The following is a 19,838-nucleotide window of genomic DNA, read 5'->3' as shown; positions in this document are numbered from 1 at the left end:
GGATCTGTTAATAATAGTTGTTTATTTGCTTTGTAATGGAAAATTGTCTTGGATGGTTATAAATCCCCCAAAAAAATCAAAAAACGTATACATAAATCAAAATGAAAATATTAAAAATCAATCTAATCAAACAATACTTTTTACAATATTAATGAAAGAGGAATGGCATGAATACGTTGATAATCATGATGATGATCGAAGTTTTGTCCGGTGTCTGGAGACGTCAATTACGGCATAGGGAAACCGGTTGATGATAAGAATCACCAGGAGTGTCGATCCGTGCGTGCGGGGAGTTGGGTTCTTGCAGGGCCAACATGAGTGTCCAACACCGGCAATACGCTAGGATGGCGAAGATGGGTCCGACGTGCCAACGATTGACCCACACACCCCTGCAACGCATCAATCACCAAGCTTTCTGATTGATTTATGTTCTTGACCAGTTTCAAGTCCGCCTATTTGGGTTTCGAAGGACCGAGGTTTGGTTTTGGCAGTGATTGTATAATGAAGTGCATTTAGATTTTTTAACACCAATTTGTAGTTCAAATGCATTTTTACAACGAAACTGGTATATAGGGGTACAAATGTTAGTTTCTGAAAACTTTGGGTGAGCATGTTCTTTCAGGTAAAACTGGGGGTGTCAATTAAATGAATCAAACAAAAGATTTAACATATGCATTGTTGCTAACACAGAAATTTCAAAGGAGTAGTATTAAGACTTTCTATTATTTTAACATCATCATCGACGAGGTCCTCCTGTGTACAATAAAAAAATCTCAAATCCAACTTTAAATTAGGTCCTTTCTCATCTAGTGGTTAATTAGAGATTTAAATTTAGCGCGCGTACTCAAGATGGGTGAAGGTAAATCAAGCACAACAATTATAAAACTTACAGGACTTACTGCTTAAACGTTTACATTTGTCGTACATTAATGTGTTGTTGTCAAACGTATTAATATCATTCCATTTTTGCAAACCCTCGAGTTGTATAAAAAGAATATTCTTTTGCGTAAAGGTGATATAAAGGAATTAGTACACTATCATTTTGATAATAGGTATAAAAGAATATGTACATCCTATTCATTGATATGAGATATATACTATATATTAATCACACTATTCAAAAATGAGATTTTCATTCAACAAAATAGTTATAACTTTTGATGTAAATTACCTTAAAATCGAGTTAAACCACTTAAACCTTCAAATCGGTTTGGTTTGATTTTGAGTTTCAAACAATACTTGTTTTTTTCTCCGTCAAACTCGACAGTATTTAATGGGTATAAGTTCAACAAAATCTGAAACAAACCTCGTTGATTTACATTGATATTCGTTTAATGTTGTGCATCATCAGTTTGATAACAATGTAAATATAATACATAAATAAAACATCGTTAAGAGAATGAGACAATTTCATAAAATATATATAGGGTAATATGTTTAAGATTTTAACTTGAACATCATATGTTCAACAGCTACTGCGAAAGACGAACCAATGAAATTAATTTACATTGTTAACTCGGCGCTCCAGTACAAGAAGCATAAATCAAATGCTAATGACAGCGAAGAAACATTGTCTAATCGAAAAAGTTGTATCCAGTAACGTCAGCGACCGGCTTCCCAGAAAGGCTCCTCTTTCTATTGTGAATTTATTGAGAAACCATATAGGAATATCTATTGTGAGTTTTCCGAATCCGTAGTTTTGCATGGAATGTTTCACGTCGGCAACTGTCCGAGGGAGTATCCTTCTCAACAGTATGACGCTTCACTTCTTTGAGTTGAGTTTAGAGAAAGCAGTAGCTGCTCATCTTTTCGATATGTTCTCTACCGAGAAGTAGGAGCCTGTGGAGAGGACGAGTGAGCTCAGTTATCTTAACGATGGAAATGGCTTCCTTCTGTTCAGCTATCTCTCTGCTATCACAACGTCTACTCATTTTGTCGATGATCCATCTACTTGGGATCGTTCTCTGTCGTTCCACCTGTAGCTCCTTTATTATAGGATATCAAAATATAGGTTAATTTCTTTCCCTCTATCATGGTTAATTAAACTCTTCCTATTCTCTTATCTAACCTAAGTTGATTTCTGAAAACTACTGTTGTATGAAAGCTTTTAGTTTTTGTATTTGTTTTTTACTTGCCTATTCTGTCCTTTTATTTTCTCGTGTTTATAAACGGCTGGATTTTGAATGTCGGTGTTAAGGAAACGTACAGGGTACACCGATGAGTGGATTGGCATAAGGGGATATTATCCCCAACGACGATAGACCAACCTATTGTTGGCATGTTTTTCTACGCCAGGGAAAGAGCTGGCTCAACACAGCTTTTCTCTGTGTTGACGCGGTTACTGCATCGGTGTAAACAAAGTTTCTAGTAGTGTTAAGCAATAATAAAAAAGAAAAATTATGTCAAGTTAGAGTTGTATAATTTTTCATAACCTTTGTTACCGTTGATTTTTTATTCTATATAATTTTCAAGAAATTAAAGACAGTTTTATATACAAGAAATTTTATGAAATTGAGATGAATTTTAAAAATTATATAATTCTAAATCACGTAGGTTAAAAAGGATACTATGGTCATTTCTTCAATGTTTGGAAAATCGTTTTTCCCTCCCGTTGTCAGTTAGTTTTGGGTAAACAACAGTTGAAAAAATGTCCAAAAGGGTATTACGAATTTATGATCATTCCACAAACCTTGAGAAAAGTGTTTTTTTTTTCCCCAGTAAGTGGTTACGTCCCAGTAAACAACATTAGCCTCGGCCCAACAGGGCCCAAGGGTAATTTTGGAATAATGTAGAAACGTGAGGTTTCCAACGAGATTTTCAATTCCTCGGTTATTCCCCTACCTCCCTTGAGTTTAAGAAACTACCGGAAAGACTCACAGGGATTAGAAATTATATATTTCCTCCCCTAGTTAGTTAAAGTTTGACCGTTAAATTTCATGGTCAAAGGGAGGTAAGTGATAAATTTTTTTTTTCAAATCTGAGGAGAAGTTACTGATTGATGGTTTTTCATACCTCAGGCGTCTTGTTTAATTAATTTCCTAAACTTTGAGGGTCGTAAGTGGAATTACCCTTATCATATGAGATAGAATAAAAATATTACATTTACTCAGTTTCTTTTTCGGTTTTTACTACCCTTTCTTGCATCTGCATGAGCTAAAATTCTTTACTTAACTGTGTTTACAATTTTCAATCCAATTTAGAGGTGTTAAAAGTGACTATCAACTCAAATAACTCGACGTCACTGAAATAAAAAAAAAATAAAAAATGAATAACTCACAATCTAAGTCGAAATTTTTTCCCCCCTTTTACGTTTTCACAAAGCTACAATTTCCCCTTTTGATTTTTTGCAGTCAAAACCCTAACATGGAGATTAAAATATTTTAATAATCTTTACTAGGGTTTACGTTTGGAGAGTTATATATAAGATCTTTTTCTCATATAACATCAATTCGTGGGCGATAAGATCTTTCGATATCAAAGAGCACACCAATTTTATCTTTGAATCATTGGTACGTAATTTGTTTTCTCTATATGATCTGTGTTAAGATTATGATTAGTGTTGAATCTTTGGTTGGCTATTCCTTGTGATCTCAAATCCTCTTTCTAAAACTAGGGTTAGTGTTGAATCTTTGGTTGGCTATTCCTATTATTATTTCTCTTTCTATTTGAGCTTTGTTTATTATTTATGAACGATCTAATAATCTTGCTGCTTTGTTTGTTTTTTGATTTAGGAAGGGGAGGAACCTGATTGCTGGGAAGTGTTTATAAGGTTTTATATCTTTACCGAATCTTGTGGATTATTAATATATAGTACTCATGGATAATATCTTTTCTTTTCCCGGGTTTTGTTGTTCAATTGCACCCTTTTGTTGCCAAATTGTTTGATTTCTTAAATTTGGAATTGTTTTGATTATGTAATGTAACTGTTACATAACACAGGCTCTTTATAATGGTTTTATTGACGAGCTTTTCTCCTTTGACATATCAAAGTTTCGAAATGTCTTTGCTATAAACTAGCTTTCTACATTTAAGGGTTACAACAGAAAAGCATAACTGTGCATGGCTAAATTGAAAGCAAATATTGCTTAGTAATTGACTTGGACATCATCTAATGCATTTTTCTTTGGTTTCGGTGATGGTGGGAATGAAGACAGTGAGGCCTTCTGTAATGGGAAAGAAGATCACAGTCCTAATACTATGGATTATTGCTCAATATATAACAGATGTTGTCGGACAAACAACTCATTACCTCCCATGGTCTCTGGAAACCAACTTTCTTGAATGGGACAAGAACAACACTATATACGTTAATGACAGAATAGGTTAGCTTCTCTCTCTTTTTCCTTTCGTGTTGTCTTCTATGTCACTGATAGCTAGGAATATTGAAGAGACTAACATTTAACGATAAAGATTACATCCATAACATTTGACTTGTTATGCATCAATTCGTATTTAATAGTATTGCTTGAGCTAAAGGTAAGTTACGTGTCTCTTGACTCTTTGCTTATGTGCCTTTAGAGACTCCAACATTAGTTGATGAAAAGTATGTAGTTGCAGATCTTGGATTCTTCATTAATTTGTGGTAGCTATGTGTCCACATTTTGGAGTAAAACTTGAATTTTTTCAACTAAATTTTCTTCTTGAATCTCATCACCGAATATTCTAATTTGGTTGAGATTTTCTTATACTCTATAGAACATTGTTGAATGCTTTCACTTTCTTTGATTTCTAAAGGATCACAGTCCCTCTACAGTGATTGCACATTAATGGAGATGGCTTGGTAGATCCTTCAAACTCCTTTTTTTTAGACTTTACCATGCATCTTTTGAGTGCAATTTTTTCACAATTTTTGCACCTTTAAAAATGAGCTCCTTCTTCTTGATAGCTTTCTTCGAATCTTCGATTAATCCCACAAATATTGAGACACAATTTTTCTTCATACGAATACTTCTAGCTATATAGATAATGAAAGAAAAAAGAAGGCTTGTTTTGTGAAGTTAGTGTGGATTTTTATTAAGGCTGTGATACCACCAACAGGTATTGTGCAGTTAAAGAGTTTTGAAAGAAAATATTACCCCCCACGAAGTTTAGTAGAGCCCTAAGTGTCTTTGTTTTATTAATAAATTCAAAGAATTTGCATGATCATAGTGGTTTGAATGTGCTATCATATGACTTGTTGGAGCAGTGTTTAATTACGAGCCGAGCTATACCCTTATTGATGTGAATTTCCGTGGATACATAAATTGCAATACTACAAACCCAATTAGCAATTATGAGGATGGTCTTACCCAGATGGAGATGACTCAAACTGGTACATGATACTTCATCAGCAGTGCAACTGGGAGCTGCGATTTCAAGCACTTCTTCATTGTGAAATCTCGCGATTTGCTCACGACTAGTCTTGTAGCTCATATGACCTTACAAGTTCCTCCAGCTCCAGCTTCGGCTCCAGTACCTTATATAAATTCTGGTGGTGGTGGTGATGGCATGGCAATTGTCAATATTGTTTGGATTATTATTGGTGGCTTAATGTTAGCACATTGAAATGAGGCAGATTTGTTTTTGCGGCTGTTTTATTTATTAATTTTTGTATTAAAATTGTTTTAAAGATTGGTTTGGGGTTTTGGATGTAAACGCTTGAATAGATGATTAAAATGTGAATTTCAATTTTTGGGATATTGATGATGAATTAATTTGTTTCTTCTTGCAACCTGGTTAGAATATATTTTTATGATAACATAGAATATAAATGGCAGCTTCTTGTTTAGGGTTTATCAACCGGATTTTGAATGTTATTGAATGCAAGTGCAGGATGATTGGTAAATGCTGCAACTTTAAAGAGAAATGAAAGGTAACCTAAAAGAAATTGGCGTTCATCATCTGAGAATTATTCTTGTTTTGAATGGACTCCCACCTATTCAAAATTTTACTTGCCATTCTGTCTAAAAGTCAGAATCCAAATCCCATTGGGCCTTTGTGGGCTGTATTCTGTCCTTCATTAGCCACCGGACCTTAGTGGTCTTTTCCACAAAATGGAAACTTCTTTGTTTATAATATGAGCTTATTCATAAATTTAACAAAGCACAATAGAGTATACATGAAACGATTCTGTTTAGCAATAGAGAAGCTATCTCATTATAAATTGGAAACTGTTACTTAACCTATTTTGATGTACATTTGAGACATAAAAAGTAATTACTTTAGCCAAGTTTTATTTATATAACAAATGATGATCTTGTACCATTTTTCACATTACCGAATAGCATATATAGTGTTTGGTTACTGGGAAAATAGACAAGAAAAACTCCTTCATTTTGTTTAAATGCATCGGGAAACCAAATGATGAAAACAATAATAGACCATTCTTTTGTAATCATAAGTAGAAATCAACATAAATTTAATTGTAAGCCATGCAATATACAATGGAAAAACTAATCGGTCATTACTCCGAATTAATGAAAAAATGAAAAACAAGAAACAGAAAAGAAAGAAAAAATCAACAGATTTTCTTTCTATTTTCCTAGTAGCCAAACAAAAAGAAATACAGAGAAAAAATATATGACTAAGGGCTGTTTTGTAATTAAGGTAAAAATTTTAAGTTCGAATTCATCACATTTAAAATCATTTTTGACATTTGATTTCGTTTAGATATATATAAATTTTGTGACGAGAATTAATATAGAATTATTTTTTTTCACATTTGATATTGTCTTAAATATTTTCAATTGTAGTAAAATTCATTTTCAATATCATTTAAAGAAAATAAAATAAATTTTATTTTTTTAAAATAAATTAGTACTATATAATTATTAAATACATTTAAATTTTTAAATGAAGTTATAATGCTGAATTATTTTTAATTATTATATTAAAATTTGGTTTGAATAACACAAAAAAAAAAAAAAAAGGGTTTGGGCCAACTCAAGTGGTCCAAGGGCTTCAGTCGGTGGGCCTGGCCCTGGGCCCACGTGACTCAAGCTTGAGTCACTTCCAAACCCAGAAAAATGCAACATTTTTGCATTCCTTTTCTCTTCCATCAATTTTTACACCATTTTCAAGTATAAATTTTCTGATAATAAAGTATATAAAGTTTTTTAAAAGTTTCTTAAACTTAATAAAGAAATCTCTTCAAATGGGTTGAACAATAATCTTTTTAGTCTCAAAATAAAATCTAGTGTTCAATCAATTATGTAAATCAAGAACTTTGTGGTCCTTTCTAATGGCTAAGTAATGGAGAATTTGTGCAATTTTTACATATCACTCTCAAGTCTCAATGATATTAATCTCTGAATGATAGTACTTGCTACTGAAATTCAGAAAAAAAAAAAAAAAAAAAAAAAACTATATGTAACCGGCTTCATCTTCTAGAAAGTAATGTAGTGTGATGACTTGAGAAGGAGTTGATTTAGTTTTACAGTAATTGAGCCACAATATGCATGGTGAGTCTAGACTTTGGATTTACATCTAAACATAAAAGGGCCACCTCCTTTATGAAAATCAGTTTGTTTTGAACTTCCAAGGAGGGAAACGGAAGCCTTGGATCCAACATATCACCAAGCGCTCTATGTTTATGTTGACAGATGAATCTGAAATTTGAGAGAGAAAATCTCTTGGATGCTTCCCTTGGATTACTTCCATTGCCAACACACCGAAGCTATAGACATCGCATTTCTCTATTACCTTCATTGTGTAAGCAAGCTCTACAAAAAATGAAATATATGTATCATAAGAAATTGTTTGTTTTAATCTATTTAACTAAGAGAAATAATGGTGAAGAGATTATATATAAAGATACCTAGCGCAACATATCCGTATGTGCCAACAAGTTCGGTCCAATTGGACGAGTCTGGGTTAAGAAGCTTAGTTGTACCAAAGTCCGACACATGAGCTTCATATTCCAAATCCAGTAGTATATTCTAAATCCAGTAGTATATTCTTGCTTGATATGTCTCGATGGAATATTGGTGGGAAACAATTGTGGTGCAGGTAAGACAAGGCATGAGCTACACCTTTTATGACATTCACTCTCTTACTCCAATCTAGTTCCTTTGCTGCTTTTTCATTGTTCAGGATTGAGGCTAAGCTACCCCTTTCGAGGTACATGTAGACTAAGAATGAGTGTCGAGAATGTGAACAAAAGCCAAAAAATTTCACGATATTTCGATGCCTTATCACTATCAATGCTTGTATTTCGCTTAAGAACTCTTTTTGATCTGCTATATAATCGGTAGACAAAGAGTGAATTTTCTTAACTGCTATAGCTTTCCCTGATAGTTAAGCTTTATAAACACTTCCTTGACCACCCATCGCAATGCAATAATCATAATGAAAATCATTCGTTCCTTTCACAATTTCTTCATACATCCTTTTTCCTTCAAAAATTGAAATTGAAAACACGTCTCCATCATTCTCACGACTTTTTACTTCTTACGAGTTTCCCTTCCTTCTCTGGGAACTGTTGAGAATTCAGATTATCACAACTAAAAAAACAAGCACTGCAAAAATAGGGAACAATATTACCAGGAAGATCAACAAACCCTTGCTCACTCCATGTTTGCCTGATTCGTAAGCTTTGGAAGATTTACAAGGTTGCGATCTGATACCATCACCACACAAATCTTTGTTCCCTTGTAATGCTTCAATGGAAGCATTTCGAAACGCTGTGGAATTTGGAATTGGACCCTCTAACTCATTGTAGGAAATGTCAATGCTAGACAGGACAAACATATTTTGAAATCCTCCTGGAATGAACCTAGAAAGGTTATTGTTGGAGAGATTCAGCTTTTGCAAAACCTCCAAATCAGATATTTGAGAAAGTATCTTTCCTTTGAGTAAATTACAACTCAAATCTAGCTCTGAAAGTTGACTTAGCTTTCCCTGAGGTGGAATTTCTTGGGTAAACTAGTTGTTGCTCAAATTCAAGGAATAAATTTGCAACAAGTTCCCCAAATTTTTAGGTATTGATTTGGCAACTTGTTAGCAGACAAGTCAAGATGAGTGATGTCTGAGAGGGATCCAATTTCTAGAGGTATACCACCAGAAAGTTTGTTCCCATTCAAAATCAGCTACTCCAGCAGACTCAAATTTTCAAGTTCTTTTGGAATCTCTCTAGCTAGAAGATTTGAAGAAAGATCAAGTCTACCGAGTTTTGTTAAGTTTCCAAGCTCAGCTGGAATGCTGCCAATAATTTTATTAGCTGAAATCTTTAGGACACCTAATTTTGGACACTTTGCCCAGTTAGATGAGATTTCACCATGAAACTTATTTTGGTTGAGATCTAAGTACTCGAGGTGTGGATAGATGCCAAAATCTTCTGATATGTCACCAACAAATTCATTTTTTTCCCAAGCGGAGTCTCTTTAGGCTTGTGCAGTTTCTCAAGCCTTTGGGGATTGGACCTCGAAGATGGTTGCATTCACTGTGAAGTTCTCAAGTAAACCACTATGGCAAATATTTTGGGGTAAAAAATCAGTGAAGTGGTTGTTATCAAGTGGCAATACAGACAAGTTCTTGAGATTTCCAATTTCTTAAGGAATTGAACCGGAAAGAGTGTTGTTACGGAGATAAAGAGATTTTAAATCTCTTAAATTACCAAAAGAAGGAGGAATACGACCACTAAGCTGATTTTCGCTTAATTCTAAATACATAAGAGACTTCAAATTTCCTATGTCATCAGGAATTGATCCAGAAAGTTGATTATTGTACAACTGAAGAAGGATTAGGTTTTTTAGACCACCTAGTGATGTCGGAATTGAACCAGAAAGATTGTTGGAGTAAAGGTTTAATTCTGAGAGAGATACAATATTTCCTAATTCTTGAGGAATGGAACCAAAAAGTTGGTTTTTGAACATGTACAATATAGTTAGGTTTCTCAGGTTTCCAAAACTTGAAGGGATTCAACCAGTTAAGCTATTGGAGAGGTTTCCCATCTCTAGAGGAATTGAGCCAGAAAGTGAATTATTGAAAATATATAAAATACCCAAATTGCTCAAATTACTCAAAGAAGTAGGAATTGAACCATCCAAATGGTTACCAGACAAGGTAAGCTCATTAAGGGAACTCAGTTGGCCTAATTCTTGTGGAATTGAGCCATTTAATTGATTATCACCTAGGTGGAGGGTTTCTAGCTGTCCTGAGAGGGTAATTTCAACAGGAATTTTCCCATAAAACTGATTCATTAACAAGTCAAGATACTTCAGTTTTGAGAGATTACCTATTTGCGTCGGGATAACACCAAAGAGTTCATTTATGCCAAAATCAACATATTCAAGATGGGAAAATGATGAGAACGACAATTCATTGAGCGTACCTTTTAAACCTGAAATCGACATGTTAAATCTATCGATTCTTCCAACAAGGTTGAAAGAAATTCCAGACCAACTACAAGGGCTTGTTCTGTTTCCAGGTTGAGTAGAATTATTGGTGGCGTTTACAGGAGAAAGAGTCCATGAATACAAGGGAGAATGGTTCTGATTTTGAAGGCTGGCTTTCCATTTCAGAAGAGCTTGTGCTTCTTCAGTAGAGTCAGAAGCAACATTGCGAGAAAATTGAAAAACAACAAACAGGATCATACAGACAAGTGAGATTGCTCTCTCCAAGGTTGATAGAGCCATTGTTTATTCAACTTCTACTTGATCCAAAGCTAATTCAGAACTCAGATATATAAAAAAAATTCCATCAAATTTAGAACAGTCATCAAGACTTTGCAAAAGTCTTTGCAGTATATTTAAAAAAATTCCATGAAATGTTTCAAAAGAAGATGATGCTCCAGGACACTTTTCAAAGTAGCTTGTTAGATTTCCTTAATGACCATAATTATAAGTTAAACCAAGTGAGACTTCGATGCCCACTTCTCCGTCTCAAAAGTCTTGATTTGTAAAATGTAATCTTGCAATATCCAACACCATTAACTTTTTTTTATTTTAAATAATGACTCACACAACTTTATAGCAATAAATATCTGAGTCAACCATCCCAAGTCAAGGTCTTTGTCTTTTACTGAATGCATTTTCAAAAGTATTTTGATTATTGTAAGGAGGTAGGCCCTCTTTGATTGATATGCTTCAGGATAATTTATCTCTGCTACTTATTGGCTAAAGAGGACCTACCTCTTTACAATAATAAAAAAAAAAAAACCCTAGTCACGAATAGAACAAGCATTTTTAAGGCAAAATAATCAACATGGTGCTTGAAAATCTACCCAAAATAAAGCCCTAGTCACGAATAGGAACACAATTTCTAAATATGAATCAGCAAATGGTAGCTTGTGCTAAGTGCTAGCTGCACTGTTTCAACAGCTAATTGAGAATTTTTGTAACCGATCACTCTCAAGTCTCAAAGTAGCTGAATTCCGAAAATATGATAACTTTTATTAAATATGTAATTTAGTAAAATACAAAAAAAAATATATGTATGGTTTAGCTAAGCTAGTACAAACAGGACAAAACTTACAAACAATAGATTCAAAAACTTAAGAAAGAGTGTACTGGAATGACAAGATTTAGTTGCACAAAAGATGAGACACAATCTGCATGGTCGGTCTAGACTGTGGACTTGCATCTAAGCATAAAAAGGCCAAATCCATGATGGAAATCAAATTGTTCTGAACTTCCAGGGAGGGAAATGGAAGCCTTGGATCCAACATATCATCAAGCTCTATGTTCATGTTTGCAAATGAACCTGAAAAAGAGGCGAGAGCATCTCCGGGATGCTTCCCTAGGATGACTTCCAATGCCAACACCCCAAAGCTATACACATCACATTTCTCAGTCACCTTCATTGTGTAAGCAAGCTCTGTAAAGTGAAAGAAATATGCAACCTTTATCATTGATTATCCAATAAGGGTAGTGTAAAATGATAGTGAAGGAATTATATACCTGGTGCAACGTAGCCATATGTGCCTGCAAGTTGAGTCCAATTAGATGAGTCTGGCTTCAGAAGCTTAGCAGTTCCAAAATCTGAGACATGAGCTACATATTCCATATCTAGCAGCACGTTCTTGCTTGATATGTCGCGATGGACAATTGGTGGGAAGCAATCATGGTGCATGTAAGACATGGCATGAGCCACACCTTTTATGACATTAACTCTCTTACCCCAATCCAACACTACTGCTCCTGCTTCGTTGCTTAGAATTGCAGCCAAGCTACCCCTCTCAAGATACTCGTAGACTAAGAATGAGTGTCGAGAATGTGAACAAAAGCCAAAAAATTTCACGATATTTCGATGCTTTATCTCTGTCAATACCCTTATTTCACTCAGGAAATCTTTTTGATTAGCTATATCACCTGTATACGTAGAGTGGATTTTCTTAACTGCTACAATATTCCCTGGTGATAACTCAGCTTTGTAAACACTTCCATAACCACCTTTCCCAATGAAGTGATTGGCATCAAAATCCTTGGTTGCTGCTATGATTTTTTCATACATCTTTCTTCCTTTAAAAGTTGATATCGAGAGAAATTCTTCATTGTTCATCCCACTTTCTTTATCTTGTGAGTCTCTCTTTGTTTTTCTGGAACTAAAGAGTATACAGATCACCACAAGAGAAAGAACAAGAGCCCCTAGAAGAGGGAAAAAAACAGTAAAAAAGACTATCCAACCCTTTTTCAGGCCATGTTTTGTTGCAGCCGAAGTTCTGCAAGGTTGTAGCCCTCTAACATCACCACACAAATCTTTGTTCCCTCGTAGTTCTTCGATGGTAGCATCTCGAAATGCTGTTGTGTTGGGAATTGGACCTTGCAACTGATTGTCAGATATGTCAATATTCACCAGGTGCATCTTCTCAAATTCTCTTGGAATGAACCCAGAGAGTTTATTATGGGAGAAATTAAGATTTTGCAAGTCCTCTAAATCACAGATTTCAGAGGGTATCTTTCCGCTGAGGAAGTTATGACTCAAATCTAACTCTGTCAGCCGAATTAGCTTCCCCAACTGAGGTGGAATTTCTTGGGTAAAGTGGTTGTTGCTCAAATTCAAGCTGTGCATTTGCAACAAGTTCCCTAGACTTCTAGGGATTGATTTGCTCAACCTGTTTGTAGACAAATCAAGACTCTTGATTCCGGTGATTAATCCAATTTCCAGAGGTATACCACCAGAAATTTGATTGCCATTCAAAATTAGATGCTCCAGAGAATTTAAATTTCTGAATTCTTTTGGAATCTTCCCAACTAGATTATTTGAAGAAAGATCAAGAACATCTAGTCGAGTTAAGTTTCCAAGTTCAACTGGTATACTGCCAGTAAGATTATTCTCTGCCATCTTTAGGGTGCCTAATTTTGGACACTGTCCCCAGCTAGATGAGATTTCACCATAAAATTTATTATGGCTGAGATCTAGTAGATCTAGCTTTGGATAGATGCCAAAATCTTCAGATATATTTCCAACAAGTTGGTTTCCTTGCATAAGGATTCTTGTTAGGCTTGTGCAATTTCTCAAGTCTTTGGGAATTGGACCAGAAAAATTGTTGTCATTCACACTGAACCTCTCAAGTGAACCACCATGACATATATTATGGGGTAAAGAACCAGTGAANGAGTTTCCAAGCTCAAGTTACACAATTTACGCTCAAAACTGTCATTTATGCTAAAAATCATCGTTTAGGCCTACAAAGACAAATTAATAGAATTAGGTAGTAATTATGGCCCAAATTGTATGAAAAGTATCCTAAATCCTATCAAAATTCAATGCAAAATCATAGTGTAAAATATGATTATCAACTATCGTAGACCAACTAAGTATCATCTCTTGATCTCGACTTAGTCCATTATTTCACTCAATTTTTGGGCTTTTAAGAATAAAAAGCATTAGGCATAATAATAAAACTGCGTTTCGTTCCTTGCATTTTTCTCTACCACCATGCAAAAAATAAGATCGAACGGACAACCGGGGAAAAGATTGTCCCTCGGTGTGCCACACGCCCCTGCCGTGCACGAAAGGAAGGTTTTCACTACACATCAAGGGCGTACACACCACAATTCAAATGAGGATTTTAGGAGAACAACAAAACAAACCCCGACCCAAAATGCATAGTATGCGATTTTTTACGATTTTTCAAAGTTTTAATCTTCGAAATTAGGAAGAAATCCTAATAAAAATCAACATAAATAAATCAACACATAATCATCAAGAGATTGGGCTACATCTTAGCCCAAGAAAATAAAATTAGTTCATAGCAATTATGAAAGAAACAATCATCTTTATTAAAACGAAAATCATGAGTTTAAGGAGAAACAAATAAAAACTTCTCTATGATTTTGCTCTAAAAGCTCCAGAAATTCTGATGCTTTTCTTTTTTCTTCTAATAGTTTTCCTCTTGATCTCTCCCAAAAATCCCTTAAAACGATGCTAAAGACTTGTATCTATATCCCACAAAGGTTAGGGTTTCGTTTCCCCTCATTCTACTAAGTTTAAGAATCCTAAAACCCTAATTTCCTAGTCAAACATGGAAATTAGAAACCCAGCTATCGTGACAGTGCTTGGCACTATGCTACGGCATTGTTGATTCTGGAATTTGCTCTTCAGTTCAAACCTTGCATCATTCCTCAACACTCTAGATATAGTGATTTTTGAGCATGATAACAATGAAATCCGGAAAAGTGGTAAACATATGTAATATAGTCATTTGAATTAAATTTCTAACAGTTCAAGAATTGTCTTAATATGAGATCTACAACTCAAGTTATTGTTGAAACACCGAAGCATGTTCAAACTAGAGCATAATCTAGAATCTCCTCTTTAACTTCAAAACTCCATAACTTCTTCAATTCAACTCCGATTCTTGATCCGTTTGTTTCTACTCATCACTCATTCTGTTGCTGACATGATTTTTCATCTGAGCATAACATTTAGCATAGATACCCTGAAAACACTCAAACACACCCGTGATCCCGTAAAAGAAATTTCTGAAAATATTAAGCAAATTTACCAATTTAAGCCTAATTTCTCCCAAATAGTCCCCATAAACCACTAAGTAATTGTGTATTTTCAAGCTCTTATCAGAAACCAGAGAGGTTATTGTGAGAGATATTAAGATTCTACAAGTCCTCTAAATCATAGATTTTAGTGGGTATCTTTCCACTGAGGAAGTTATGACTCAAATCTAGCTCTGTCAGTAGACTTAGATTCCCCAACTAAGGTGGAATTTCTTGGGTAAACTGGTTGGTGCTCAAATTCAAGTAAAACATTTTCAACAAGTTCCCAAGACTTCCAGGGATTGGTTTGCTCAACCTATTTGCAGACAAATCAAGTGAAATAATTCATGCTTAGAAAGGGTAAAATTGGTGTAAAACATGGTATAAGGTCATATAACATGTTATTGAAACTAAAAGGGTGAAATTGTTACCTTTTATGTTTTACAACTTTTGTAACTTGAAATGGAGTTCAAGATCTTCAACAAATTTGATGAAAATCCTCAAAGTAAAGTTCACTCTAAGATGAAGAAGAGAGGGCTGGCCATGAGAGCTCAAGAGAGAGATTTTCAATCAAAATGAAAATTAGATTAAATTTGGGGAATATCACTAATTTATATACAAGGACCATTTTGCAATAATTTGAAATTGTTCCCAAGTCCTTGAATTAATATGAATCATATATTAACACTTAATACAAATTCAATATTACTTTCAAGTCCTTGAAATAATTTCAATTTAATATTAACTCCTTGATTTAAACAAATTTATAATCAAGGCTTATAAAATAATTCCATTTAATATTTAACCCATTATTGAATCCAATTCAATAATATATTTTAGTCAATTATTGAATCTAATCCAATAATGACCAAATTATCTTATTACCCTTCATAAGTGCTAGCTTCCCATGAGGAATTATTTCTCACCAATACATAAATTTGGATGCACACGTTTACATCTGAATATCGTTAACCTTTAACGATATGTATTACTCTCTCTTCTCATACTTGGTTTTTAGGTGTGACGATTTAGGTTCACTGTAACCTAGCCGTGGACCTGATATTGCAATCTGATATGTTTCGTCATAACTCTTTGTGATCGAAATTCCCACCGGTCATGGTAGGCATCTGGCAATGCTCCATAACCCCTAAGCCACAATGAAGTTAAACTCCAATGAGCCTTTTTTTCCCGACCGTACGTTCTATTTAGTAAAATCCCTCTGTCGTGTAATCCCAATTAAGTATAGGTTCATGGTATGTCAAAACCCGTAACTTAATTTTTATCTGAATCGTCAATCAATACAATGGAACGTGTCATCATAAAACTCCTTTCCATATAACTATTTTGTACTCTGGCCTGAGATTTCCTTTTTGCCAATGTTTATTGACATTCGTCTAGGAACTTGGGACTAAACTATTTCGAGTCAACGGATCCCATCTTGACCATCATTTCTTCTCACACATGAATAACATATGACCAAATAGGCTTCTTACACAAGACATGACTAGTCTCGTGTATATACCCCATATGAATTATATGCATCTTATGTCGAGTCCATGGAATGCACATTTGAACAGATGCGTGCTAAGGCTATGAGAACGGATACCAAGACATTTTGTTGTTTATTAATGGATATGCTAATGTAGGTCTATTCCATAAGGTTATTAGCAGTGTTAGGTTGGCTGCAAAGTTTGAGATACCTGAGAATACATCATTTTGTAATGCAGTCATATCCGCTTGTGCAAAGGTTGAGGATTTGATGGAGATGGAAAGAGTTTTTTAGCCGATGAAAGAGAAGCAAACTCAACCAGATTCTAGAACATTTGATATCATGATGGAGGCATATGCAAAGGTATGAATGAATGACAAGGTATATGATCTAGAACAAGAGAGACTGAGGATGCTGGCTAAGGCTTCTAAAATCAATTAAGCTACTGAAATGAAGTGAGCGGTTTATTTCTGATTGAGAACCTGAGGCAACTAGAAGTGTTATGATTGTCCAAGTTTCATGTGTGACAGACTGGGCTATATCAGCGGAATTACTGGTTGAGCATGCAATTAAAGCTTTTTCTTTAAGAAAAGGCTGCAATTGCTCATTCTCTATCCTTGTGTTTGGTGCAACACTGTTGTAACAGTCCATTGGATATCTCCATTGTTCTACGAAAAACTGTTTGGCTACCTTAATTGTGTACAGATTTGATGCAGCAATAGAATTGATGATTACGTTTTTGTAAACTTGAAGAGATTTTTATTATTTTTTTGTTACTTTTCTTTCTGTAATGTGAAATTCCAAATAGTGTCAGCATCACATTTCTTGCCTTCTTTCTTTCTACTCTGACGACCTTATGTATGAAGTATATACAATTCATTGTGGTATGGTAGATGGTGAGTCGACAGAGATCTGATTCATATTCTTATTTGACTTGCCTTCCTCCTAAGAAAATCTAAAATTATGTTAAAAGCTTATGCCTATTGGTTTGCTATTAGCAGCTGTTTGACAAATCTCAAAGGCAGGAAACCGGGAAAAGAATACTATTGAAATCCCAAGAAAGAAATTGTTAGTTGCAACAGAACAAACCTGATTTGGTATTACACAGTTGCACACTGCCAAGCTGAAAGGTCTTATCTTTGCTGATAAATTGTAATGACTCTCTTTCTAGCTAGTATACTCGTAAAATAACAGTAAAACTTACTAAATATATATAAGAGGGCATAAGTTAAATTACTTACCTCAATGTGGGCGTTACAGAAATCATCTGATGTTGCAATCAATCCCATTTGTTTTGTATATTGTGACTCATAAAATAATCAGAAAATTTAGTAAAATATCTTATCTATCAAATCATTTCGTCTCTTTAGACTTTTATTTGATGGTGTTATGGCCGGAGAATTCAAAGAAAAGAAAGAAAAAAACTGAGGAGTGTATGGAAAAGTTTTTATCTCTTCATCAAAACTGATGATTTATACAACAGGACAACTAAACCATCCACTGTTACAACAACTACAGCAAAGATTTTTCATATTTGAATTTAAACTCTAACAACCAACAAAACATGCTCCAAATACATCATTTACATGTCTTAATCACACTTAAACAAATCAACCAAAATGCACCAAAAACTGCAGCTCACACACGTCAGACCAACTACAAAAACATAATTCAATTGGTGCCAAAAACATTCAAACTGCAAATTGGAAATTTGATGCATTTCCAACAAAGTATCATTGCATCAACACTCCTCATTGATACCTTGCTGGAAACACCAAGTTTGAGCCCAAGTTCTTCAAACTTGGCTTTGGACAATGCTTTGGTCATAATGTCAACAGTTTGATTCTCACCCTTGCTGTGAATTAAAGTAACTTCACCATTATACTCAGCTTCCCTCACAGCATGACATTTTATCTTGATATTCTTGGTCCTACCATGAAGAGCTGGATTTTTGGCCTTGGCAACTGCAGAATGGTTGTCACACGGAATTGGAGTTGGAGTTGGACTTCTCTAGTTCTGCTTCAAATCTGCTAGAATTTTCCTAAGCCAAATGGCTTGGTTCACAGCTGCTGCAGCAGATATATACTTTGCTTCTGCTGCGGACTGAGCCACTGTCTCCTGTTTCTTGGACAGCCAACAAATTGCACCAGAGTTTATGTAAAACACATAACCTGAAGTGCTTTTCATGTCATCACAGGATCCTCCCTAGTCACTGTTGGTATAACCCAGCAACTTCAGGTTTTCAAACCTTTTGAATCAAATGCCAAGCCTGGAGCTCTCTTTCACATATCTTAACACTCTCTTGGCTACCCTAAAATGCAATTCACTTGGACTACTCATGAACCTGGAAAGATAGCTGGAAGCAAACATGAGGTCTGGTAGTGTGGCTGTTTAGTACAGTAAGTATCCAATTAGGCTTTTAAATAGCCCCTCATACACTCTCATTGCACCATCATCCTTACTTAGCTTCAAATTGGGAACCAATGGAGTGTCTACTGGTTTGTAACTTTCCATGCCAAACTTCTTGAGGACTTCATTTGCATACCTCTCTTGGCACATAAAAATTCCATTATTGGATTGAAATATTTCCATACCAAGGAAGTATGTCATTTCCCCCAAATCTGTCATCTCAAATTCAATTTGCACGGACTTCTTAAACTGGCTCAATTGTTCTACATTACTCCTTGTGATCAGCAAATCATCCACATACAAAGAGACTACAATCAAGTCACCTTTAGTCTCCCTAACATAAAGTGTTTGCTCATTAGGACTTTTAACATATCCTAGGCTGCTTAGATAGTCATTTATGCGACTGTACCAGTCTCTAGGTGCCTACTTAAGGCCATATAAAGCCTTCTTCAGCAGGTACACTTTATCTTCTTCACCCTTGACTTGATAACCTTCAGGTTGCTCCACAAAGATTTCCTCACTCAACCAGCCATTTAGGAATGTCGATTTAACATCAAGCTGGAAGATTTTCCAGCCAAATTGAGCTGTTATAGCAAAGAGTAACCTGATATTGTCATGCCTAGCCACTGGACCAAAAGTGTCAGAAAAATCCACCCCATGCTGCTGTGCAAACCCCTTAACCACCAGCCTTGCTTTGTGTTTGTGGACTATACCATTAGGATTAAGTTTTTTCTTGTAAATCTACTTCAATTGGATTACTTTCCTGTTTCCAAGTCTGTCAACAAGCTTCCAGGTGTTGTTTTTCTCTATCATTGACATCTCCTCTTGCATTGCATTCCTCCAAGCTTCTGACTCAGTAGCTTCAGTATAATTCCTTGGTTCAAGCACAACCATATTACTTCTTGCATAGACATCAGCCAAGGTTCTGATCCCTCTAATCGAAGGCTCTTCATCCTTTTCAGTTTCAGCCTCTTTAATCAGACTCTCGGTTGGTTGATGTAGTTTGCAGTCGGCGTCAATCTTTTTAT

The 19,838-nt window shown here is 35.0% G+C and overlaps 1 protein-coding gene and 1 long non-coding RNA gene across 4 annotated transcripts; one reads left to right on the top strand and one right to left on the bottom strand.

Annotated features, from left to right (window-relative positions):
• The first annotated feature begins 1,503 nt into the window (after nt 1-1,503).
• LOC116119244 lies at nt 1,504-5,215 on the top strand. Of its 3 annotated transcripts, XR_004126348.1 has the most exons (4): nt 3,031-3,509; nt 3,732-3,769; nt 4,151-4,322; nt 5,186-5,215. It is a non-coding gene; the product is annotated as an uncharacterized LOC116119244 (long non-coding RNA). The 3 variants fall into 3 exon arrangements; XR_004126349.1 differs by lacking the exons at nt 3,031-3,509; nt 5,186-5,215 and adding an exon at nt 1,504-2,011 and having other exon boundaries at nt 4,151-4,820; XR_004126347.1 differs by lacking the exon at nt 5,186-5,215 and having other exon boundaries at nt 4,151-4,820.
• A 6,285-nt stretch (nt 5,216-11,500) lies between these two features.
• On the bottom strand, nt 11,501-13,260 carry LOC116119210 (MDIS1-interacting receptor like kinase 2-like). Its single transcript, XM_031405150.1, has 3 exons — nt 12,666-13,260; nt 11,877-12,563; nt 11,501-11,793 (listed from the first exon to the last, which is right to left on the bottom strand). Exons 1-3 carry the CDS (start codon nt 13,258-13,260, stop codon nt 11,501-11,503), a joined length of 1,575 nt encoding a protein of 524 aa, XP_031261010.1.
• Nucleotides 13,261-19,838: the final 6,578 nt, after the last annotated feature.

Source organism: Pistacia vera, unplaced genomic scaffold (genome assembly GCF_008641045.1).
Source record: "Pistacia vera cultivar Batoury unplaced genomic scaffold, PisVer_v2 Contig878, whole genome shotgun sequence".
Lineage (NCBI taxonomy): Eukaryota > Viridiplantae > Streptophyta > Magnoliopsida > Sapindales > Anacardiaceae > Pistacia > Pistacia vera.
This window is presented reverse-complemented; position numbering and strand designations above follow the sequence as displayed.